General features: G+C 40.6%; 1 protein-coding gene across 1 annotated transcript in view; it reads right to left on the reverse strand.

Annotated features, from left to right (window-relative positions):
* cps1 (carbamoyl-phosphate synthase 1, mitochondrial) overlaps positions 1-24,044 on the reverse strand; it is a 44,102-nt gene extending 20,058 nt beyond the window's left edge. The window contains exons 1-25 of the mRNA XM_076104064.1: positions 23,919-24,044; positions 23,054-23,163; positions 22,684-22,828; positions 21,685-21,774; positions 21,534-21,590; positions 21,348-21,440; positions 21,153-21,242; positions 20,189-20,317; positions 19,958-20,064; positions 19,361-19,502; positions 19,006-19,083; positions 18,157-18,255; positions 17,838-17,933; positions 16,817-17,006; positions 16,461-16,618; positions 14,889-15,017; positions 12,619-12,763; positions 11,494-11,704; positions 11,054-11,252; positions 10,732-10,908; positions 9,577-9,695; positions 3,515-3,656; positions 2,560-2,625; positions 2,274-2,337; positions 1,945-2,126 (exon numbers count right to left, since the gene is read on the reverse strand). Coding sequence (XP_075960179.1) covers positions 1,945-2,126; positions 2,274-2,337; positions 2,560-2,625; positions 3,515-3,656; positions 9,577-9,695; positions 10,732-10,908; positions 11,054-11,252; positions 11,494-11,704; positions 12,619-12,763; positions 14,889-15,017; positions 16,461-16,618; positions 16,817-17,006; positions 17,838-17,933; positions 18,157-18,255; positions 19,006-19,083; positions 19,361-19,502; positions 19,958-20,064; positions 20,189-20,317; positions 21,153-21,242; positions 21,348-21,440; positions 21,534-21,590; positions 21,685-21,774; positions 22,684-22,828; positions 23,054-23,163; positions 23,919-24,044 — 3,144 coding nt within the window. The remainder of the gene's footprint in view (positions 1-1,944; positions 2,127-2,273; positions 2,338-2,559; positions 2,626-3,514; positions 3,657-9,576; positions 9,696-10,731; positions 10,909-11,053; positions 11,253-11,493; positions 11,705-12,618; positions 12,764-14,888; positions 15,018-16,460; positions 16,619-16,816; positions 17,007-17,837; positions 17,934-18,156; positions 18,256-19,005; positions 19,084-19,360; positions 19,503-19,957; positions 20,065-20,188; positions 20,318-21,152; positions 21,243-21,347; positions 21,441-21,533; positions 21,591-21,684; positions 21,775-22,683; positions 22,829-23,053; positions 23,164-23,918) is intronic.
* Between the last annotated feature and the right edge of the window lie 1,414 nt (positions 24,045-25,458).

Raw genomic sequence — 25,458 nt, forward strand, 5'->3', positions numbered from 1 at the left:
ACCTGCGGCCGCTTCCAATTATTCTGGCCACTGATCACATAGAGAAAATATGAGACAAACAAGAACTGTTGATCTTGGTCGTTCCATGGGTTTAGTTATCACTAGGGACAGTGTGTGTGTGTGTGTGTGTGAAGACGTATGTGTGCTCCTTTAATAACAGCACGCAGCCCCTTTTCCTGTCTAGCTGATCCAGGGGGGGGATGCTGTTTCCATGGCAATGCCAGGTTGTATCTCTTCATTATTCATGGACCTGCTCTCCTGTTCCTGTCCAGGGTTTATCTCCGCGCTCTAATGCCGTATTTAACACACACACACACACACACACACACACACACACACACACACACACACACACACACACACACACACACACACACACACACACACACACACACACACACACACACACACACACACACACACACACACACACACACACACACACACACACACACACACACACACGACCGTAGCAGCGAGAGATGGATTGACGGTAATGCTATCGCCCTAAACAAACAAACACTTAATCACACTCTGACCCCGTCGCGACTTTAAGTGGATTACAATGCCTCTGCAAAGGAAAGTCAGTGGATATAAGTACGCAAACACACAACACAAACACACAGATATTAATAAACATATATACATAGAAAATATCAGGGGAAATAGCAGCTATTCATGCCCTTGAGCGACTTTGGTCCATGCATACTAAACAGTAGCTTTGGGCAATAAGATGGGAATTACATATCATTTTGAACATGCTAATGTGTCAAGCATGGCCATGTATGTCAAATCACCACTTAATTAAAATTATTTTCGATATACATCTTGGGAGGCTAGAAATCTATTACTATATTGAAACACATCTTTGACGGTAAGTTAGTCGTAATTAAGTATGCAGGAGGCTTTTGCACAGTTTTTGTTCAAATCAACCTCATAAAACAACCCAAAAGCCTCTCAGTGATTTGAAATCACCACCCAAGAATAGAGTTATCCATAAAACCTTTCAGAAAGCACAACCATGTGTACCGAGAGTCACACAGAGAGGTCAGCAAACCTCGAAAACCCGTGAAACACCAGCTCACCTTAGGTGAGCACATAGAGCTGCATAATAAGTGTCCCAATTAGGACTCATTTCCCAGTTTGTGTTCGAAAGAGAGTGAGAGGGGTTTCATTTTGGCGCCTTTAAATGGCCAAGAACATCCTGGAGGAGAAGGCGGGAAAAGCTGCATGCTTAACACGTTTATGTATAAATATTTTTTTAATTTGCTCGTTTGCTCTGGGGGAAACTCCATATCAGTCACGCTGCTAATGTTTTATTTCTACTTTTTATAATAAATAATTACTCTTGAGCAGTACAGTCACTTGAAAACAAGTCAATGTGCATGCATGCTGCGAGTCTTAGACCCATACATTTACTCAACGGAGATATTTGGCAAATATCACTTTTTTTATTTAAATTCGACTAGTGTTCCTAAATACGTTGACATGATTGATTTCGTTTATTATATATGTATTCTGTAATTGATCATTACTACTCTGCCTAGGGGAGGTCTTACATTGATTGCAATGCAATATTTCAACCAGATTCCACTCAATACACATGAATATATAAGTAGTTATTAGCACTGATATAACCTTTTGATAGATTGGAGACCTGTCCAGAGTGCCCTGCGTCTCTCCTAATGCATGCTGGGATAAGCCCAGCAACCCAGAACAAGATAACCTAAGTGGGTGTAGATCATTGAACATTGATAATATCAGTGGTACATCAATGGTAGTTGTAGTGTTTGGAGTTTTCAGTGGAGAGTTGAAGAATTCCATCACCTGCCAATACAACTTTATATTCCATAATAAAAAAAATGAAGAGGCATATAGGTCATTTGTATATTTTGATTGAATTTTGTCAAGTTCAAAATGGCGTGTTTGCATGCCTGTCCGAACCTCCTGTTGGGAGATGTCAAGGATGCGTTCCAGGGTTAACTCCTCGAAGTAAAGGCGGTCACATTCGTCGAAGTCGGTGCTGACCGTCTCGGGGTTGTGGTTTACCACCACCGTCTTCTTACCCATCTGTCTCAAAGCTCTGATGCTCGACACCGCACACCAGTCGAACTCAACGCTGCTCCCTGGTGGATCAAACGGTTGACAAATTTGAGACCGTTAGCCATAAACAGCAGTTCACAAAGTCAGCATAACAAATATCAAACTGCATATTAATATAATCAGCAAAGCTTGAAAATGAAAACGGTATGAAAGCTTGTTGTTGAGCTCACCAATGTGATAGGGGCCACAACCAAGAACCATAATGCCCTGGTCTTTAAAGTCCAGATCATTCTCCTGTAGGATTGGATAAATTGATAAAAACATTGTTGACAATGCACTCTTGTGGACATCAATAATTCTATAGCCCAGCAAAAACAGTCATCTTACAATTAATATTACTAGTCATTTTCATAACAAATTGAAATGCATTTTCAATCAGACACATTTGTACTGGCTAAATAATGTACATCCTAATGGTACTTTAATATGTATTCTCTCTGTTGGCAGAGTCCATACCTGACCATGATAGGTACAATACAGGTAGTTGGTCATGGCTGGATACTCGGCTGCCAAGGTGTCAATCTGAGGACAGGGATCAGAGAAAGAAAAAGGTTAAAATGGGTTAGATGTAGAAAAGACCCCAACCAACCAAGACCTTCTTGTCAGCCACAATGCTGATTTGTAATAGTCTGTAGACTGACAATAAAGTTTAAGCAAGTTTACATAATGAGTACATTTATTTTCAATAGGTTTGGTACATCTATCCATTAATTCTTCTGTATATTCAGTTTGCAAAATGTTTGAACGCAGGACTATTACTTGTGATGGATATTGCTGTATTCCTTCTCATCAAAGAATATATATATTTAAAGCTATAGTTTTGGTAAATCAATAAATTGTGGATAAATATAAAGACTTATTTTTTCAGTACTGATATATTGTGTTTATATTACTTCCTAAGTTTTGCATGTTTTGACCCGTGAATCAGGAATTAAACTCTGGACTAAACACTTCAATACTGTATGAAATGGAAAGACAGTCCATGATAGCTTTAACCTCTATGCCCCCTACATCTTTTCATACTCCACTCATTTACATACCGGTCTGTGTACGTGTCTATGTATTGATCAGGCAGGGTCTGTTATATCAGTCCATCTCATGGTTGAAAAATGCTAATTTGGTGTAATCGAGTCGGGAAATTGGAAGGATCTTTGTTTGCTTCTGGCCCCTGACGCCTCGGTACCAAAATAAATTCCGCACAAGACATCAGAGTTTCTGAGTTCACATTTAATAAGTCTTTATATTTTAAATATCTAAATATTTTACATTAATTTCCTTTATTGTAAAGCACTTCCGGCTGGCTGCATTTCGTGTATGAAAGCTGCTATACAAATGAACAAAGTTTATTATTATTATCATTATCATCTGACCTATGCTGGAGGCTCTAAAGAAGCCGCCCAGTGATGCTCACCTGTTTGACCCAGGGTTTAATGCCGTGAGTGAGCCTCAGCTCTCTGGCTTCTCCCTCACTGGAGCCCAGTATCTGACCAACCTGCCGGTCTGAGAAGCCGTCCTGCTTGGCCTTCAGCAGAAGCCCCTTGGGTACGGTGACACTGTAGGAAAAGACAATAAATAATGGTAATCATACAGCTGTTTTGCTAAATCCTTCACAACCCCATACTTTGCCCACAAGATTTTTTTTTAAAGTACCGAATTTGACTAATTTAGGGTTCAGGATAACTTCCAAAAACATTACACTCCATTTGCATTGGAACAATAGTGGTCTTTGACATTTTCTGCCATGACCAAATCTCCCTTTATGCCATAAGAAAAGTGCAAGATTTACAATTCGTACCACACTATGTCACCTACAATGTAGACGTTTCCAGAGTCTGTCAATCATGGTTGAATGCACGATATGCCTGACATGAATGTGGTAGTGGGGGGAAAAGAAGCAGAGGTCGATAAAAAGACAGACGGGTGAGTTTATTATTCAATATTTTCTGTGTGTGGCCCATGTCATACAGCCGTGTATTTTCAAGTTCACTGTACTAAGAGGGTCATTCCAGCAAGTGGGTCATGACTTGCTCGCCGACCCAGCGATGTGGACAGCATGGAACAGCCCACCTTAAAGTCATCAATAACACATTGACAACACACCGAGGTGCCAACGCATCAGGTTGGCAAAGGCGGCCATTTAAAACCCACTTTAATCAATACAACTTTAATACCAGCTGTGAGGATGAACAGATAAATGGTGGCAGAAATAAAGTGGCAATTTTGAACTGGACCAATTTATAAAAGTCAGAATTTTTTGCCAATGTACTTTACTGGTTGTCCATACAACAGCGTATGATGAACAGGGACAGTCAATAGAAAGACAAAAAGATGAGCACAAGAGGACAGGGAACTGATTAATCATAACATCACACCTTATACTTTGGAACTATTTACTGTTGTGGCAGAGTAAATCTTCCTAAAATAAAAATAGTTTTTGATTTTCTTCCTTATTTAAACATGACGAATCAGAATGATTCAGCAGAGTCGGTGCATTAATAAACAAAGAAGACACTTGTATTTTTGGAAATAGGTTTGTTTGCAGTTTTACAAGTAGTTAAATCAAAGGACCGATATCAAGTGAATCGGTCATTGATTATTGCGATTTGTCCAGGAAATGTTAATCTTAGCTTAGCATACCGATGGGTCACATGTGGTATCTTGTTTTCTTGAAAGCTAGCCAACAAAACCTCCAAAAGTCAGCTGGGTTTTGCTCACAGTCAGAAAAGAGTTTAAAGTAAGCAACTTCACAGTGAGGACAGGACATGTGAGATGGTGGTGCAGTTACTGGGCAAATAGTTACAGCACATACGCCGCTTATTAAAACCACACTTAAATATTTAATTCTTTTTCTGAACAGGATAAAATAAAAAAGCAAGACAGTGTTTAAATACAACAGTTATGGAGTCAGTGGAAGGCGGAAACCGTCTCCCTTTGATTTCTGTTAGCGTGCCAAGTCTCTCTCTCTCTCTCTCTCTCTCTCTCTCTCTCTCTCTCTCTTCTCTCTCTCTCTCTCTCTCTCTCTCTCTCTCTCCTCTCTCTCTCTCTCTCTCTCTCTCTCTCTCTCTCTCTCTCTCTCTCTCTCTCTCTCGTCTCTCTCTCTCATCTCTTCTCTCTCTCTCTCTCTCTCTCTCTCTCTCTCTCTCTCTCTCTCTCTCTCTCTCTCTCTCTCTCTCTCTCTCTCTCTCTCTCTCTCTCTCTCTCTACAATATTGGAAATGTCAAATGTGTTTTAACTCCCACTGCACATGGCCGGGCTAAGAAATAGCAAACCCAGCAAACAGTGACAGCAGAGAGCAGCTGAGAACCACAGGGAGGAAAGACATTTGATCAGTGAGCTCGGCTGTCTTGTGTGCAATTATCCTCTCTAAGAGAGCAGTTTAAAGCAAGAGGGAAATCCTTTGCATGCCATGAACGTCCGTACATTTGCCCTCACACACAAATAACACACTTAGACCACGAGTGGTTTCTTTGTGTGGGTGTGTGTTCAAAGAGTGAAGGAAGGGGCTGTCAAATATTCTCAGATTGTTTTTTACAAAAACACACAAATTAAAACTAATTAAAAAATGGTAAGAACCAATTTCTTTATTTTCACACTTTTCATTTACTGTGCCACTTAATCAAGTATGTACCTTCAAAGTACTACAATGACACTTTTGTGTGTTGTATATTTGCTGTCTTTATACACCGAGTAAGTAAAGTAATTGTAATTCATGTCAAGCACAGGGCTATGTACCTAATTATCTCTGTCATCATATGCAGATACAACAGTTAAATATTGGTCTAGTATTTCATTTGATAAACCAAATATGGTTTCAGTCATTTTTCAAGTAACAACCAGGTTCCAGCAATGAGAGGATTTGCAGCTTTTCCTGATTTTCTAAATTGAACATCTTTGGGTTTTGGACTTCTGAAGAAGTCATCTTGGCCTTCTTTACAATTTTCTTTATCATTTCATTCCCTTAACATGTGATAATGGAATGAATAATTGCCAGATTAGTCAATAATGACAATAATTGTTGCAGCGCAAACACAAAAATGTACTCTTTGAGACTAGAACCCATACAGACATTGTATGGCCATAACAATACTAGTCACACTACACAGTCAATTTTCCTAAATGCTTTGTCTTAAACCTGATCTTTTTGCTAACAAAATACTTTTTTTTTTCACATTTGTAATGTTATAAATATATATAAATATTCATCCCATGTTTGAAATTAAGATATTTATCATAAGTGTGGAAATCTTATTTCAAATAACTGGTCTTTATTTAGTTCATTCTAACAGTACGTGTGACTCTTGTACAAACGAAGAAGAATAAAATGCCCCCACTTTAAAGGATGTTTCTCATCTTTATCAATAAATATCCTTCAGTCCAACTACAGCAATAGAAGATCCAGCACTCTTACGCACACGCACCATGAGTCTGCTGTGTGTGTGCTCAGCTCTACGCTCCATCAGTCTTACAGCAGCCTATTGTTGTGTGTCCATCCCAGCGTCCCCTGCTTCAGAGGCAGTGGAGACTACAACAGCCCTCCATGTGTCAGCGTGTTGCGCTGGGCGCCCACCAGACATCCAGCCATTCATTATTAAACAGCGGAGTCAGAAGGAAGCAGCAGGTAACCTGTGGCTGAGCCAGGAACATTCACAGAGGCTGTCCAGGTAAGAGCCCGAGGGCAGAAAGTGAGAGAGAGGCAGTTGAGACGAGGCAAACCACCAGAGACAGAGAGCTGTGAAGAGACTGTAGTTCATCTCATTTTGAGGACCAACATTTTCTTATTTATGAATATTTCACAATTTCTAGAGAGAGCTTATAAATGAGGATGGGCATAATTTACCAGCTGCAAAAATATTCATTAAGTGGATTGTTTGTTCTGCGTTAGTTGTCTTTTTATGCAGATTTCTTTTCTGAAAGCCAAAGTTTTCAAATTATTAAACAGAATTTATTCATTTAAAACAAAAAAAGAGAATAGAATTTCCCTGCAGGTTTTAACCTTTATTCAGCAACTACTGATCGGTTGTGCTATGATTTGGGAGAGTTTTTAGGGAGATATCTGCATTATTTCAAAAACATATCAATAAAAGTGCTTTTTTTTCAGGCGAACCTGATTATTTTCAATTTGAGCTGTGTAATGTCTTCATTACTATATTAACCAGCAACATATACACAATATTACCCATCTGAACAATCTCACAAGTGTTGTGATCTGATTATAGCAACAAAAATTATTAAAATAGACCTTGTAGTTACAGAACTATGGTCACTTTAGTATGGGTATGCTATTTTCGAGCAGAGGCCTACAAATAGGGCCAGAGCTTAAGAGGTTAATGTGTTGTGGTCAGACGATATGTAATAAATTGTCTGTAGCTAAACGCCAACACTAACCAAGTCTTGGGCAGAAATAATGGGATGGATAAGCAGGTGGTGAATGTATACGACACAGTGACAGCTTGGGAACTAGGAATATATTTCATAAAATTATAATCCATGATTATAATTTTATTTTATAATTATAATTATAATAATACCTGTGGTGCAATATACTGCAACCTTATGAATGGATGGACTGTATTTTGGAGCAGATAGTTCCACTTGACTAGATATTTTCAACCATCAAAGTAAAAGGAGAGAGTCAGAGAGTAAGTGTAACTTTTACTCTAGTTCTTGAGAATGTCCCAGCACTATCTACACAATCCTATGCATACATTCACATAGGGACACACACACACACACAGTATATTATTATTAGCATTAAATCTTATGTGTGTACGTCCACAAAAGCCATTATTTTTAAGTCCTTCCTTCCATCTCCTACTCCCACAGTGGCTACTTATTTTTGTTCTCTTGTGCTCGATGTAAACTCCGCTGACAGATTTTATGAGGCCTTTACAACTGCATCTACACATGGCAATAACCTTAAACCAAATATGTCTACATAATAATACTAACAAAGTTCCACAATACTTTTAAAGCAGTACTTGGCTCGTTAAAAATCTTCAAAAATCTGGAAAGTCAAATCAAGTCACAGCATCCCTTGGTTAATAACTACACCAGAGAAATGAAGAGAAATGCAAACAAGCAGAAAGAAAATAGATAAAAGGACTGCCTGATGGTTTTATACCAAACTATGGAAGAACAAAGGTCTACCTATCACAAATCTGTAAAAGTAGTGTTTTTGACACTGTCGATAACTCGATCCTACTGGATTTCCAGTGACACTGACCTAAAATGGGTTAATTTTATTTATAAAACAGGTCTTTCTCAGTAGCCATGGATAATGTCTACTCTTCAGTGGCCCCTCTGACCTGTGGGGTTCCCCAAGGCTCCGTCCTTGGCTCATTGTCATTCTGTAGATGACAGATGACACACAAATCTATGTCCCATTAAAAAAGGCGAAGAAGGCAATTTGAATCATCTTTTATCGCTGCCCGTCAGATATAAAGTGCTGGATGTCCCAAAGCCTTCCCACCTAAATCAAAATAAATTGGAAATAATTATCTTCAGGCCCCCCAAAGTCAACCCCTATTAACAGAACAATCTTGTACTCTTCAGTCAGACACCTGGGTGTAATATTTGACCTTTCTTTTGAAAAACAAATTACAAATGCTGTACAGTCATGTTTTTATCAACTAAGGAGCATCTCAAAGATCAGGGGTTTAATTTATAACCTTGGAAATTTATAATCGTGGAAATAAATACTGCGGTGACCCTCGTGATGCGTTATGTTGCACGACAGATACTCTGGCACTCTTAGTACTGCATTAACAGAAGAGTTAGGAGGGAACGAGTGTTCTTCCTCTTCCTTGTAGTTGCCGTGAACCATCGTTCAGCAGGCTCATTTCTATGCATCAGCGTTCGTAAGGTGCTTTGCATCGACCATTTATGGTTGAAAGTGGGCGTGTAGAGGGCGGGATTTGAGGCTGAATCAGCTGCGCACACTTACAGGTTTGACTTGGGATATTTAAAAAGGAAACTGCGCACTGGCAGACGTACGCAAGGATTTATAAATCTGAATATTTTTTTGCCGTAGGTGCATTTCCTCCTTTGAACCTTAGTTAACATTTAGTGGGGATCCTACACACTGTTTTATCAATGAGACAGGTCTTGTCCCTCCCGGCCTGATCTCGAGAAGGTGGTCCATGGTTTTATTTCTTCTTGTTTAGAATATTGTAACTCCTTGAACTAAGAGTTGAGCTACTGATCACCTTTAAAGCACTTCATGGTTCCGTTCCCCTATGAGCCGGGTCGCAGCCTCAGATCCTCAGGCAGGGCTCTGCTGGCTAGTCCCGAGTACCGGCTCAGTGAGCGGGCTTTTGAGGTCAACACCACTCCGCTCTGAAACTCCCTGCTTTGAAGGTCTGAGACTTGCAGAATCAGTGCCTGATTTCATTTGCCTAAAGTCCTGAATTCTTAATTCAACGTCCCATGAATCGACTCGCACAAACGGAAAAACTAAAAGTAACAAAACGTTACCTGTTGTAGTTTGCCAGGTGCTTGTCCAGCTGCGTTATCCTGTTGAGTTTGTGCAGGAACCACTTGTCTATGGCTGTCAGCTGGTGGATCTGATCAACACTCATACCACTGTGAAGGGCCTTAAAGGAGGAGACATGAAACAGACTCAGCATTACATTTATCATTCATCATCAAGTTCATCATTAATGCCGTTTATGGGAACATTCCGAGAGCAAAGGTTTCACAAAATTTCAACAGATTCTTTAATAAATTGCTCATGATTAAACTTCATGTAAAATATATTGTAGGAACAATATTTTACTTTGCCAATATTAGCCTTTTATGAAAAATCTGATATAAAGCCAGTCTGTGTAAAATGACAGAGGTTCTGCAGCATGTAAATATGTTTTGTCCTTTGGACGTTAGATGGCTGACCAGAGGAACCATTCCAGGTTAGTGTGGGAGGATTTTACTCGGCAGTAAAACTTGCAGTGAAACCTACCTTGCCCTGTAAAGAAGGAGCTTCTAATCAAGTTGCAAATGATTATTACTGCGACTTTCAGGGGAGAGTTTTAGTGTCCCATGTGATTTCAGAAGAAATTCAGATGCAAACTGATATAATGTACAAGATATTCTTTCTAAATACATAATGGAACAAATGTTAAAGAAAGATGCTAATGTTTTAATGATTTATTTTCCTCAAGTATCTTCTACTTATGCCTGAATAACTGTTCAGGGGGGTGGGTGTGTCTTATAGACTTGTCCGTTTCCCTACTGGTCTGGATCTTAGACATATAGGTTTGAAAATCAAACTGTTGGGCTTAGCTAAGAGTAACTGTGCTGACCACCTTAAGGCATTACAGCCGGTGTTTGATTGCTTAGACATCCTCCCCCACATGAAAAGCCCACTATTTTAGTTAGATAATTAAACACCATCTATACAGTGCAGTATGTGTTTTTACAGATAATATAGTTTTTGTGAAACTATTTAACTAAATAAAAAGACAATTTCCACACAATTAGGCATTCACATCTAGGCATGCGGACGGGCCATAGACAAATTTTGCTCTGCATTTCATGTTTTTTTCATGAACATTTTGAAGTTCAAAATGTGATTTTAATGAGAAAGCTGTAGTCGGTGTCATTCATTATTAACGTTGTGAAAGACTCGCGTACCTTGGCGAGGGAAAAGATGCGGGTGATGGAGGGCACAGCCAGCTCCTGTTGCAGGTCCTGGGTGTCAGACCAGGCTTTCTTGAGTGGCAGCCGGGGCACAAAGCCATCCACTGATGGATGACACATCCTCAGGGCCTTCTGCACACTCTCCTCAAAGGTTCGGCCAACTGCCATCACCTGGATCCAGAAGAGGGAAATACATCACTGAATAATGGGGGTGGGTGTGTGTGTGTGTGTGTGAGCATAGTGAATAAACAAGTGGATCCGTGAGTGAGACAATGAGCGAATGAGTGTTCATCTGTGGATCCCTCCCCCCCCCCACCTCTCCGACACTCTTCATGGCGCTGCCTATTTCATGGGACATGCCCTGAAAGCGGTCCAGGTCCCAGCGGGGGATCTTGGTGACGATGTAGTCTAGACTGGGTTCAAAGCAGGCTGTGGTCTTCTCCGATACAGCGTTCTTGATCTCCGGTAGGGGGATACCCAAAGCCAGCTTAGCTGCAACAAAAGCCAAGGGATACCTGTGAGACATGGACAAAGGGACAGGGAGACCAGATCAACTAGTGGTTGAAGTTTCTACACCAAATAAGCATTATTAGCATGATCACAGAGTAATGATCTTCATCAAAACTGTAATGTTGTAATGTTAAAGAGCCAAGATATATATATATATATATATATATATATATATATATATATATATATTTTGATATTGTCCGACATGTGTGTGCAGCTTCCGTTTGTATGAATGTATTCTCTCACCCAGTGGCTTTGGAAGCCAGAGCGGAGCTTCTGGAGAGCCGGGCGTTAACCTCAATGATGCAGTACTCCAGGGACAGCGGGTGCAGGGCATACTGGATGTTGCATTCGCCTATAACGCCAAGGTGACGAACCACTTTGATAGCAGTCTCCCGGAGCATGTGATACTCCTCGTTGGACAACGTCTGGCTAGGTGCCACTACTATGGAGTCACCTGAGGACGATAATAAGAAGGATTTAAAGGTTTTAAACAGTATAAACAGTCTCAACTTGGTGTTTGATTAATGAGCTTAAACATCACATAAAACTGAAACAGCAATTATCCCATGTAAAGCATTACCCTTTACATCTCCACTTTTCGCTGTAAATGTTTGTTTGTGCAGTTTCATTTTCTTCAGAACCTTTAATAAACTGTATATAATTTCATTTACCATAAGATGTGTCATCTGAATTTTATGTATAGTTACTGTACAGTTCTTGTAATTTGCAAGACATATCTGACTTACAATATAGTTGTACAACTTTCATTACAACCTGTAAAATGTATGGAAATTTATCATCTTTTGTTTTACAGGAGAAGCTCTGGGGCTAGAGATCATTGCATTTTTTGATGAAAAGCACACTTGTCTGTTTATCCTTTTGGAATTTGTAAAGACCACTCAAACCATCTGTAATCTTAGTTACACTTCAAGTGCCTCAGTCGGTACAAGTCCTAGGTGTTGGCTGTGAGGACTGAATTGAATCCACAGGCTTAAGTGTTCCACTTAAGTATCGACTCTCTCTACTTTTCTTGTGCTACAGAAACAAGGCAAAGAAATAACACATGGACAAAAGCTGTCTAAAACATCCATGTCATCTTGACAGGGAAACAAGTACATTTGGTGAACAAGACCAACCGGCTCGCACTGAGAAGAGCGCAAAGAAAACACGCTGACCCTGTAGCAGCCTCCCCAGAAAGAGGATGTATGCGTGTTTGAGAACGAGGACGATAGAATACAAAAAGCAAACAACTGAATCAAACGCAGCAGAACAAAAGTGAGAACACGATGTGGCAAATAACAACAACAACACAAAACAGCCCGAGGACAATTACATCAGCATGTAGTACTGCGTTTTTAACTTTAGTACCTGTGTGAATGCCCAGCGGGTCGAAGTTCTCCATGTTGCAGACGGTGACGCAGTTATCAGCCACGTCTCTCACCACCTCATATTCCACCTCCTTCCAGCCCCGCAAAGACTTCTCCACCAGGATCTGTCTGCTCATAGCCAGAGCCTACAGTACAATATGCACAGAATATTATTATTATCATCATTACACAGCTGTTGGACACAATCAGATCAGAAACGGTTTATTGCCAAGTATGTTACACATACAAGCCTGCTGATTGGTGCGTAACAATAAGCATACACTCTAACACACTTACAATAGTAAAAGACACAAATTAAAAATGTGAAAATTTACAATAAAAGATGATAAACAAACAAATAAAGAGTACGTTAAGACAAGTATGTTCTTAAAGAGTCATGTGTGTATTCAAATAGAGGAGTTAATTAAAGTAATTGTCCTGGGGATGCAAGTGTCTGACTCAGTGGGGGTCCCGGGCTTTGTTAATGAGCCCGACCGCAGATAGGAAGAAACTGTTTTTGTGGTGTCAGGTCCTGGTCCTGATGGACCGCAGCCTCCTGCCAGAGGAAAGGGACTCAAACAGTTTGTGTTCAGGGTGAGAGGGGTCGGCTACAATCCTTCTTGCTCGCCTCAGGATCCTGGAGGGACAGCAGATTGCAGCCAATCACCATCTCAGCAGAGCGAATAAAATCCACAATCATCTCCACTGAGAGAGCTTGTCCTGCAGCAATGATGTGTTGAAGGCAGAGCTGACGTCCACGAACAGGATCCTGGCGTAGGTTCCCGAGGAGTCCAGATGCTGGAGGATGAAGTGGAGGGCCATGTTGTCTGTGTCGTCTACAGGCCTGTTGGGGAACTGCAGGGGGTCCAGGAGTGGGTCAGTGAGGGTTTTGAGGTGGGACAGGACAAAGCGCTCAAAAGACTTCATAACCACAGAGGTCAGGGCGACAGGCCTGTAGTCATTAAGTCATTTGATCCTTGTTTTTTTGGTAACGGGGATGATGGAGGTCTTGAAGCAGGCTAGTAGGTGGTGTGTCCCCAAGTGAGGTGTTAAAAATGTCTGTGAACACCGGAGACAGCTGATCAGCACAGTGCTTCAGGGCGGAGGGAGAGACGGAGAGTCTAGGTCGGCAGCTGCTTCGCGGGGTTTCTGACTTTTAAAACAGCCTGTTGAAGTCCATCTCCAAAATAGAGAGAGTTGTCATTGTGGTGTGGCATAGGAGGGGCTCTGGGGTGGATGGTTATTAGGCACGGGCCCCTGCTGAGCTGGGGCAGGGGGGACCTGGTGGTGTGGAGCTGGGGGATGGGGGGGTCAGAACCTTTACTTCCAAAGCACAGTCTCAACAGAAAAGCTACTTTGTAGATAAACTACAATATACGTTCTTGTGTTTAGTATTCTTATGTTCAAAATGTACTTTATTGAAGCTTCCCTACGTATATTTGTACAATGTACAATGTAGAAAATGTTGTGCAAAAGCGCTAAAATCATATAAGTGAGTAAGAACACATTTATCTTGTTAATTTGTTGGGACTATGAATACAAACTAAATGTGGTGACCTTTTCCAAAGACGTGTACTAACGGTTTACACAAGTGCACATGCAATGGATAGAAATAAATGGAATACCATTTGTGATCATGGTGAGGACACGGGGTTAAAGGAACAAGTGTTCATCTTGGGTTTTCACTTTGTTCGTGGACCTTGTGAATTATAGATATCTTTGCTCTGTACTTGACACAAAACAGTGGCACAGTGGCAGAACATAGCTGGCAAAGAAACATTTGCCGTTGGAACGTCCAAATAAAGCAAAAAAATATATTCTTTTAAATGCAAGATAAGGAAAGCAGCAGGACGTACAGCATGGCATAACAAGTAAGCATCAATCAAACCGCCTGGTACAGACGGTTCATTGTGCAGCCTGCAATCACAGATTATAATGATGATCTTTCAGACTATAGTGTATGCAATAGTGCTGGATACTGGACGAGCACAAAAGACTGTTGCCAAGCAACAGCAAACTATTAATTTCTTGGCAGAGCACCAAAGAAACATATCGAAACAATTTCAAAGCTTTCATCTTCATGCAGGTTAATGCTGTACACATGGGTAATAATGGTATAAATCTAAAAGAAAAAAAATCATCAACATTCTCAGTAAAACTCTTCAATTGCTGATCATGATCAATCGTGTGTAAAGAAAAGAAATAAAGAATAAGAATTCGATTTTTGCCCAGATGCCTCCACCTTCTCTACATTAGAGCATTTATTCTGACCTTGTGGGCAGTTTCCTCCAGCTTCTCTTTGTCGGCACACAGACCAGATCCTAGTCCTCCGAGGGCGTACGCCGACCGCAACATCACCGGGTAGCCAATCTTCTCCGCCGCTTTCAAGGCATCGGATACCTGAAAGATGTGCACATATATTATACTGATAATCACTTCACCCTTGTGCATCCTGACGGCCATTTTGGGCTTTTTAATATTACATTTTATTTATCCCGTTTGCCGTTTTGGTCATCTTTTAAAGTCTGTTTGCCGCTGCCTTTCATTAAATGATTTCTTACACTGCATGGTAACTTTTATTCTTGTATTTTATATGCGTCTTATTCTATTTAGCTTGTTTTTATTTTGTATTATCTTGGCTCTTAGATGACTGTTTTTAATTAATTTAAATGTACACTTATAACTTCTTTTTGCGTTTTTTCTTTTGGCTTTGGATGTTTTATGCAACGCGGTCTGAATTGGCTTGTTGCTGAAATGTGCTATATGAATAAACTTTTTCTTTCTGAAATGTTTGAAGTTCAGCCTCAGCTTCTATAATAAGTCTAAAATAAACAGTGTAGCCAGAATACAGACACCCAGGTCCTTAAGGAGAAAAATGTCCCATTCTATGACCCATTAAAAACAGAATTGTTATCCCATGGTCATTACAGCATAACATCATGTACTATAGTGGAGGGTCATGTTGTCATGTTCGCCTACAGACCTGTTGGCTCTGTAGGCGAACTACAGGGGGTCCGGGAGGGGGGGGGGGGGGGGGGGGTCAGTGAGGGTTTTGAGGTGGACAGGACAAGGCGCTCAAAAGACTTCATAACCACAGGCTTTCTGGCTTCAAGTTTACACCAGATTGAGCCATTTCCTCATGTTTGCCCTATGAGGCATATCCATGCTATATCCGGGCATTGCTGCTATATTATGAAGCACTGAAGCATTTGATGGAATGCATAAAAATCGACGATCTTGCTACTTGTTGACATATTCCAGACTGCAAATGTGATGTTTAAAATATTTAGCTCTGTGAAAGTGGAAAATAACATTAATATATAGTATTTGTATAACAGTTTTTTCGGAGGGGGACATTTCTGTCCTCCAAGGTATCAAGTGAAGTTATATTATTATATCTGAGACTACAGAAAAAATAAAAAATATCTATGATGTTGCTAATCATTGATATAACAGACTGTGACATAATACATCTCCATAGCATCTAGTATAGAGGAAATATTTCTGTGTTTTTCTTTACATAGCAAAAGTGGCATTATGTCAACAAACTGGAATTTAAAAGGTTAAAATTCTGAAAATGAATGAATATTGGGTAGTTATGGGTTCCAGGACTGAAGTTGGTTAAAACATTTAATGGGGAAGTCATTATTTTATGGCAGTTTTTGACACAGACCCATTTGTCCTCTAAGGACATCAGAGCTACTTTTTTTTTTTTAAAGGGATGCACAAAAGTTAAAAAACAGTTTAACACACAAACAAATACAGAATACATCTGCACTGTATACGTAAAATGTATACAACATCTGTCTTAGAAAATGTACTTAGTGGTTATTGGATCCTTACCGACTCCACAGCAAAACTGGGTGCAATCTTCTCATTGATCTCCATCAGTTTGTCAGAAAAAAGCTGTCGGTCCTCTGTGGCCATGATGGACTCAACTGGGGTTCCTAGGACCTTCACCCCGTACTTCTCCAGGACACCACTCTGGAACAACTCAACTCCTGAACACAGCACAAGACACCAATCCAAATATTACAAAATATAAACTCCAGAAACTCAAGTTTGTTGAAAAGTGGAAAAGTCTCACTGAAAATTGCCTTTGCCATTTAGTGTATGCTTTTATCAAAGATAAGTTCTAAACAGAGTTGAACAGAAGTCCACTAGACTTTGCGGCAAACACGTGCGCACACACTGCTCACCGCAGTTGAGTGCAGTCTGTCCACCCATGGAGAGCAGGATGCCATCTGGACGCTCAATCTTGATGACTTCAGTTACAAATTGTGGAGTGACGGGCAAGAAGTAGACGGAGTCGGCCTGCTTGGTGCCCACTTCATTGGTCTGAACGGAGGCTATGTTTGGGTTCATGAGCACCGTCTTCAGGTTTTCTTCCTACAACATATCCACAAGGTTCATTATTATGTATTTAAAAGAAGAAATTCGGTCTACCCTGTGCTTTTCCTACGGTTAAATGTCAAAAGCCCTCCATGAACATGGCATATTAATACCACAGGGACTAAAATGGGTACCATACAGTATGCACACTATATAAATCAAATATATTTATGTATTAAATGTCTTCTGATGTTTTCTTTTTTTTAAACGGCCCATGACATCACCAAGGCTATAAAGACCGGCGCACACCTTCACCCACAGGCACACCCATACGCCGTCACACTCATTCATAAACACGTGTTATGTTATGCGCGGCCTCCATTGCGTGTCACATTCCCGTTGTGAAGTCTTGCCTCCTGACACTTTACGTGAGTACGTCCGCCATCTTGCTCTCTGTGTCTTTCCGTCCTGGTTATTTTGTGCATACGTGTTGTGACGATTAACTGGTCGTTATAGTCAGTGCTCGGATTCAAACCTTCACTGCTCTGTCTAAAAATGTGAATACCAATTTTGAGACTTAAGCCACAGTTTGATTATTGGTCCTTGAACCCAGGATGTCCCGTTATTATTAATCTATGTTCAAAATCATATTGATATTAATAATTGTATTTTTCAGTAATTTAATTTCTGTACTTGCTTATAACCAAACCCGCTCCTGCCAGATCACATAGCACAAAGCCTCTTTGTTTTCACATGCATACAAATTAAATTGCTTGATTTTTTAAAAATCGGTTATTTCCTAAAACAGCTGGGTACTGTCATTTCTAAATTTACTCAAAAGAGGAGGACATAGTGCATTACTTTTTTGGAACACTTGTATTATCTTACCTTCATGGCCTTGATGGCCTGAGATCCAGAGTAGTCAAACTCTCCAGCCTGACCAATAGACAGACCACCAGAACCCAGGATGAGCACCTTTGACACCTGCAGTTACACAAATAGACGGCATTGACCCAGATGTCAATTTCATATTATTTTTCACTATAAATCATTATGGTGTGCAACTACAAATGCTCTAAAAATACTACATCCTGGTGACCTTTCTGATGAATTATTTAACAACCTTTTACACCCACACACCTGAAAGCACATGCTGTTCATAAAGGTAAACCTGCTGAACATGTATGTGTGATATACAGTACTGTACCTGAGCTCTCGGAGGAATGTGTGGTGCCTTAGGCATGGCTGAAACTATATTGCCGTCTTTTCCTTTCTGGATCAGAGACATGAAGACATCAAAGAGGAACTGTAGGCACAAAGAAAAATAGCAATATAAACCATCGTTTGATTAGTATACTAATAGCATTAGTAGGAGCCTGGGTTTCAGGATGCGTTACCCTCACACTGGTATTGAAAACATTTTATACAGCATATATACACACAAACAATACATATATATATTTATTTATTTTTTAGTAAAAGAAGTGAATATTATTATGCTCTTCCCCGACAGTCATGGGTTTACAATATTTCTCCTGGGCACAGAGCAAGATGTTTTTTGTGATTCCCCCGCCCCCAAAAGAAAAACCCAGGAGGATCGCAAGAATTCCCCAGCAGAGCTGTCAGCTGCATGTTATGGTAGAGAGGACAGGTCTTATTATTCTGCCTTAATATGACAGAGGTTACAACATACTTTGACCAGTGACTTGAACTACAGTCTGTGCCTGTCAACGCTTTATTGTCGGGAAAGGGACGGGCACCTGTGGCTCTGGTGCAGTCAAACATCAAGCACCACAGATCATTACAGCTTTCATTGCAAGTGATGTCGTTACTGCTTAAATATTCTGGTATATTTTTTGAACCATTATGTCTGGTTTACATATTAGCAAATGAGGTTCACTAAGCCACCTCACTTCTGCTTTGGTCTTTTACACAAGTCCCGTTTCAATGGAAGACTTCCATGTTGACTTGACTAGCATCCTGTACAGATACCTTTACTTCATTCTAGTACAGCATTCAGGTAACGTTATGCAGCACTACAAAAGCCTTTAATTACCTCTGTGTCGGTGGGACCGCCTTTAGCCTCTGGGTGGAACTGGGCCGTGAAAACAGGCTTAGTGTTGTGCATGATGCCCTGGAAAACATGCAGACTTGATATTAGGAAAATAAAATCAAGTAAACAGTTTGCATTTCAGAAACAGCCGAGTCTATTTTTGAAAGATGTTGTTATTTTGTAAACTAATGTGTGAGGATTTTGTAGTCTACCATAGGCATATCTTACTTTGCTGGACTACATTTGGTCTGTAGGAGACACGGGTGCTTTTTTTTTTTAATCCCGAAACTCACAGAACAAACATATCAAAAATGCCATGTTGTCTTAGAAACAGACTCTGACACAGAGTGAAATCAACCTCATTGGTGCCATCATTGGCGTTGATGAAAAGAGGGCTCCACCCCGGGGGCAGGGACGCGCTGTCGATGCCGTAGCCGTGGTTCTGCGCCGTAATGAAGGCCTGGCCCGTCATCACATTCAGCACCGGCTGGTTCTGGCCTCTGGGGAACCGCAAACATGCAGAGAGACACGACATTATTTATGATCAATCCTGTGCACGCCGGTGACAGGATACGCAGTCCTATGAATGGTGTCAAACTATTCCGCTGATCAACCGGTGGCGGTGACACAAAAATATGCTGCAATTCATCAACAACGGGCCGGGATGAAGACTGCAAGCTAGTAAACATGTTGTAAACAAAGCTGGATTTAGAAAAATTGAGCTTTGCAGGTGTTTTATGAGGAAGGAAATTCATTCCTACATTCGTTAGACCTACACACAATAGGTCTACAATAGGATACACACAATGCGTTTTGGTGACGAACAATGAATCCAAACATACGTCTTTGTTTGTTTACAAGAAGAGTCCACGTGGGCACATTTAAATCTTCATGAGGATTCTTTAAGGGCCTGCATAGTGTGCCTTTGATTATGCTTAGCTACAAAAGAGTTCACCTGTTGCCCATAGGTAGCTTATAGGACTGAGCTCCTGCAGCCAGAGCAGTGATCTGGTTGCCCATACAGATCCCAAACACTGGCTGGGGACGATCATTCTCCAGCACCTTCACAGGACAAAACACATACAAGTGATATCCATGAAGGTACACTGTAGATCATGATATGAATGTAATCTGTCATGAAAGAAATGCACAATCTTAAATATTTAAAAACTGCATTATTTTCTACCTTGCGGACATTGTCGATGAGCGTCTTGGCCAGAGACGGATCTCCTGGTCCATTGGAGATGAAGAGGCCGTCGTAGTCTAGACTCTGCAAGTCCTGATCCCACGGTACGAGGTGGACCTCCGCACCCCTCTGCACATATAGAGCATGGAGAGACACTATGTAATCTTATGATATTATTTGATGGTCAGGTTAATGTGAAGTAACCTAAATATAACTTGATAGTTTTATAGAAATTAGACATCAGTTCAGAATCCATCCCTCTCGTTGTAAACTTAGCTGTTACATGTGTTGTAATGAATGATACCAAATAATACCCGTGTCATGATGAATGCTCTGAAGTGACCCATGCTCGGTTTAGCTAAAACCACCATCCGTTCATTAAATATAACAAATGTTTACCAACGTCTCAAGACTCCAAAGTTCTCCCAACAATGATAATATTGGTATCTATAATTATTATACAATTAGAGCAAGCAAACTGCCTCATTTTGTCCAACAAACTATCTTCAACCTCCACCGAAAAGCAATATTACCATAACGTATTATTATGAGAACGTCCAGCCGGCCAGACACTCATCAACAGACTCATAAAAAGGCAAATAAGGGAAGGATTTTTAATAATACAAACAGACAAAACAGAATACTGCAGTAGAAGTCTGCAGGCTGCTTCTCCTGACTTAATATTTCAAGCAATTACAAGCTAATATCAACACCATAAATAACAAACCATTAAATGGAGCATACAAATTAAGAGAAGCCCACTATTTCTTACAGCGAGATGACACAAACAAATACTGAAAGATGTTTCTTAGACCTTCCATTACCGTCACATATTTTCTAGGTCAGGTTGCAGACAACATGTGAACGAGTGTTCTGTATTTGGGCGGATGTCATTTTGGGCTCCATCATTAAATCACCATTTCTATGTGTGTAAACTAATGTAGTGTAACTATTTTTTTCTCACCTTAACCAGCAGGCGAATAATGTTATGTTTAATACCGCAATCAACAGCCACCACTTTTATTGGGTTTCCTTTTCCAAAGACTTTGATTTCCTAGGGAGTCAGAGCGACACAGAAAAGAGGGGTTAGCACTTATCAACACCATTTGGGAAGAACAGCTGTTTTGTGATGTTAAATATAGTAGTTATCAGCTGTTACCTTGGTTGAGACCTCTTCCATCAGGTTTTTCTGGTTGGGGTCAAAGATCTCAACAGGCTGGCCATCAAACTCAATCTTCCCCAAAGCTGTGCCCTGAGGAGTAATCACAAGCAAAGTGACACTGGGTGACCAACCGATCCATTTGTGAAAGTTTGGTGCAGTTCACACCTTTGTTGTTTACATTACCTTATCTCGGATTATCTTGGTCAGCATTCTGGTGTCTATTCCAAACAGCGCAGGAACCTTTACAAAGAAAAAGCACATTTTGTAAATCAGCAGCAGAGTCCTACTCTCCTCTCTGAGATTACAACAGATACTTGGTCATTTCAATCCAAACCTTCTCTTCTTGGAGCCATTGTCCCAAAGACTTGACGGAGTTCCAGTGGCTGTACTCGTGACTGTAGTCTTGAACAAGAAGACCAGAAACCTAGAAACACCAAAGCACAACACCAACCTTAATGTGTAAGCAAGCTACTGTAACATTTTCTAATTGACACAAAAAAACTCATTTTTTGGGGTGCTATTCTCGCTAAGATTGACGTTATGATGGTTGGTTGTTTAGCGGTCACTGTCCTGTTTGGTTGTTGTATCATTCCATGTGTTAAAGTGACATTTCTGTGTAATACTTAAGTTCATTATCACAGCTCCCTATCTGAGAAATCTGATCTCACAAAACAGCAAATGCGTCCTTATTTTCACTTGATGAAGGAATCAATTAAAGCATTGAGCGTTGATTCTGGATGTTTGTGATGATAATGTCAATACTTGGATGGTTGAATTTCTTTCAAATTGTTTAAGTTGTTTGATTATTGCTCGTTACAAAACTCACTGACATGTTGTCTCCTGATACAGTTCAACAGAGACGGAGGTCTGATGTCTGTGTTCCACCTCATCTCAGGAGATTGTTGTGGCAATGTATCATGTTGTTGCTTTTAGATGCAACTTGTATCGCTTGTAAGCGTCTGTTCAATAAAATACTTAAAGACATTTGAGAGCTTTCTCATCGCGTATATTTCACCACAGCAGCTAGGTATTATTTACTAATAAACCAAAGTATTAGACAAACACAAATGTTGACTTAATGATGGCGATACTGTAGATGATAAGAGAGAAAGGAGGCACCAAAGTGATAATAATTCATATTCAGGGGATCATGATTGTTTGAATTGTTTGCAATTCATCCAAATGATCATATGTTTCAGTCTGGACAAAGGTGACGCACTGACCAACAGACAGACAGACAGACAGGATCAAAGCAGGAATTTGAAAGAGATACATTGCAGCACCGAGGCCTCCACAAAGCCCGAAACCCCAAAACTACCGCAGATTTTCTTACCTGGATGCGCTCCGACTCCAGATTTTTTCTCAGGCCCAGCTCGTCCAGCGCCTCGCTGTTGGGTACCCCGTAATTTCCCACGATAGGGTAGGTGAGGGTCAGGATCTGACCTCTGTAGCTGGGGTCAGTCAGGTTCTCAGGATACCTAAATCACAGAAACAGCAGGATATTGTGACGCAGTGATGACGAAGCACACGGCCATGTCATCGACTTCATGGCCGAGAGTAACTTTGTCTTGTGAAAAACTTTATGAAACATTTGAAACTAAATGAGTACACTTTTCAAACTAAAAGCAAGGTTGATATTTTAGTATCTGACTTCTCGTCTTACATCTAATGTAGTTTGACTTATAAGTACGTCTCCCTCTTACCCCACCAGGCCAGTATTGAAGACGAGTTCCCCGGCTACAGAGGCATGATGCCCAAAGGAAAACCCTTTCATCCTGGTGCCATCCTCCAAGACCAGGTGGGCCGTCTGGGCCTGGGAGTTAAAAGAGATCAGGCAGATAACAAGATACATTTCCCCCCCAAGAACTACGCATTCCCTTTGTATGAAGCAAGTTTGGACAGACCAAAGGCAAAAGTTTGAAAATGAATGTGAGATAGAGGTAGGCTTAAGAGTTTAATAGTGACCAGTGAGACTCTAAGATTTCATGCTGAGACTGCAGGCCAATGTGAATTGTGTCATAAATGCTGAGACTCTCTCTCTCTCTCAGTGTGACGTCATAAGAGCCATGAAAAATGAGTAAAGACTCTTAACCTCAAATACAACCCGGATGCATAACATGCCTAAATATGAATAAGTACAGTTACATGTTGTGTTGGAAGTTGGGTGTAGAGAGTCAGATGTTGCGCATGGCGCACATTTAAACATGATGCAATTCTCCATGAAATGACCGCACGGTGCACAGAATTCCATTAGCTGCACGCTTATCCGAGACGGTCTAGAAATACCATAACCTAACATTGCAGAACTCTCTCTTCTTTACTTTACTTGTTTTGTGAGTTAATACGCACGTTTCACTTGTCTGTCACCGAACCAAAGTTGCATGTTGCTGTTCTTGAAAAAAAAAAAAGGCTGCAACAACTTTTACATATTTGTACATTCGTGTAGAGTTCGGCTTGGAGTCCAGAGACATAGCGTGATGTGGCGTTAAGCGCTCAACACTTCTAGGACGTTTTTATTTGCTTTTACAACCGACAGCTGCAGTTTTCACCCACGCATGGTTTGCTTACCTTCACACTAAAAAGTCTAGAAGTTTGTAGTCTCAGCCACGCAGACGTGTCTCCTACTCTTCTGCCAACCACACATCCTTGCCTCAGAGATTTAACAACGCTGTACGCCAACAGGATTTTTGTCATGTTAGACCTAAAATGACTCTTTTGGGTAAAGTTGCACAGGCGTGAATGAGAAGTTTCCGGATATAAAAAGGAGTAAGTAGTTACACTGTCTTGGGAACAGTTCAACGAGGCTACGTGTTCATTTAGGAGACAGTTGGAACAAGTTTTTTGGGCTGCCCCTCGTGTTGTTACAGGTAGTTCAACTGAGCGTTTCACAAATGGGTCGGCATTGGCCGTCGTGTCGTAGTTTTTCTCAACGCATGAAGCGCACGGCGTTCTGATTGGTGTCCGGGAAAAAAACGCCTACTCCGTGAAACAAGGGATGAACGGGATTCACATCTGTTTAAAATTGTAAATCAAACGCGATTGGAGGTGAAAACAATGAAGTGTTATTCAGGCCAAATCAGTTTAACTCTTTTCTAGTGTACTACCAAAGTGTTGAATTTATAGAGGCTGGCCATAGTCATTGTACTTGTTAGTTCACCATAGATTTTGTTTAGCTTTTGTATTTAGTTTGAGCATTAAAGGCGAACTTGAAACTTCAAGTTACCTTTTTTAAAGAAAAAATGTTTACACTGGTAAAGGTGCTACAGTAAATAGTGTTTACAACCAGCATTTTAGGACACTGAAAATAAAAGGAAGTGCATGCCGAATGAGAATGAATGCGCCTGCTTGTAGTAAACTTGTGTGTAGTGCTTTCAGTGCAACAAACTCTCTACAGGTTTTTTTTTCTTCTTTGAGGCCAGTTGCCTGCAAAATAAAAGGCAAACTGACCGTGGACAGGCTGCCTGGTGGTGGGATTAGAGTTGTGTGTGTATTTGCTGATCACTGCAAGATTGGTCCTCTGTGGAGAAGGCTGCCTGACTGCCACTATGCTGGGTTCAGCAGTCTGAACAAAGTGGGTGTGAGTAATAGGACTTGTGTGGATCAGGAAATACCTCCACACCTGAAATTGGATTTGAAAAAAAAATGGACTGTAGGCCTACAGTGTGTCACCAAATTCATATACTTCATTTCACATTTTGGTATACTTCAGTTTTGTGTAGGTCCTCTGCACTGTTCTAAACCCCTTTGTTAACTTCAGATCACGTTCCCCATGTCTAAATTCAGTCTGCACGCCAGTTCAGAAGATCTGTGGAGCACTGGTGACATCCAGTGGTAAGGCATGCTAACAGGGTAGTGGCATGCTTGATGTAGGTGACAGTGCAGCTCGACATACTGTATATGAGTTACAGTAAGAACTGAGGGGCGTCTAATTTCATTTAGCTGCCAACATGTTAAGCTTTACAGTTGACATACATTCAAAACCACATGTGTATATTTATGTCACATCGGAAGTGCTGCATTAAAGGAAATAATAAATACCATTACTCTGGTCCACAGCATCCAACAGATTACAACATTCGTAGCAGTAGGCTATTTTTGGTTGAACAAA

Source organism: Anarhichas minor, unplaced genomic scaffold, assembly GCF_050575085.1.
Source record: "Anarhichas minor isolate MPS153535 unplaced genomic scaffold, ASM5057508v1 ptg000004l, whole genome shotgun sequence".
Classification (NCBI taxonomy): domain Eukaryota; kingdom Metazoa; phylum Chordata; class Actinopteri; order Perciformes; family Anarhichadidae; genus Anarhichas; species Anarhichas minor.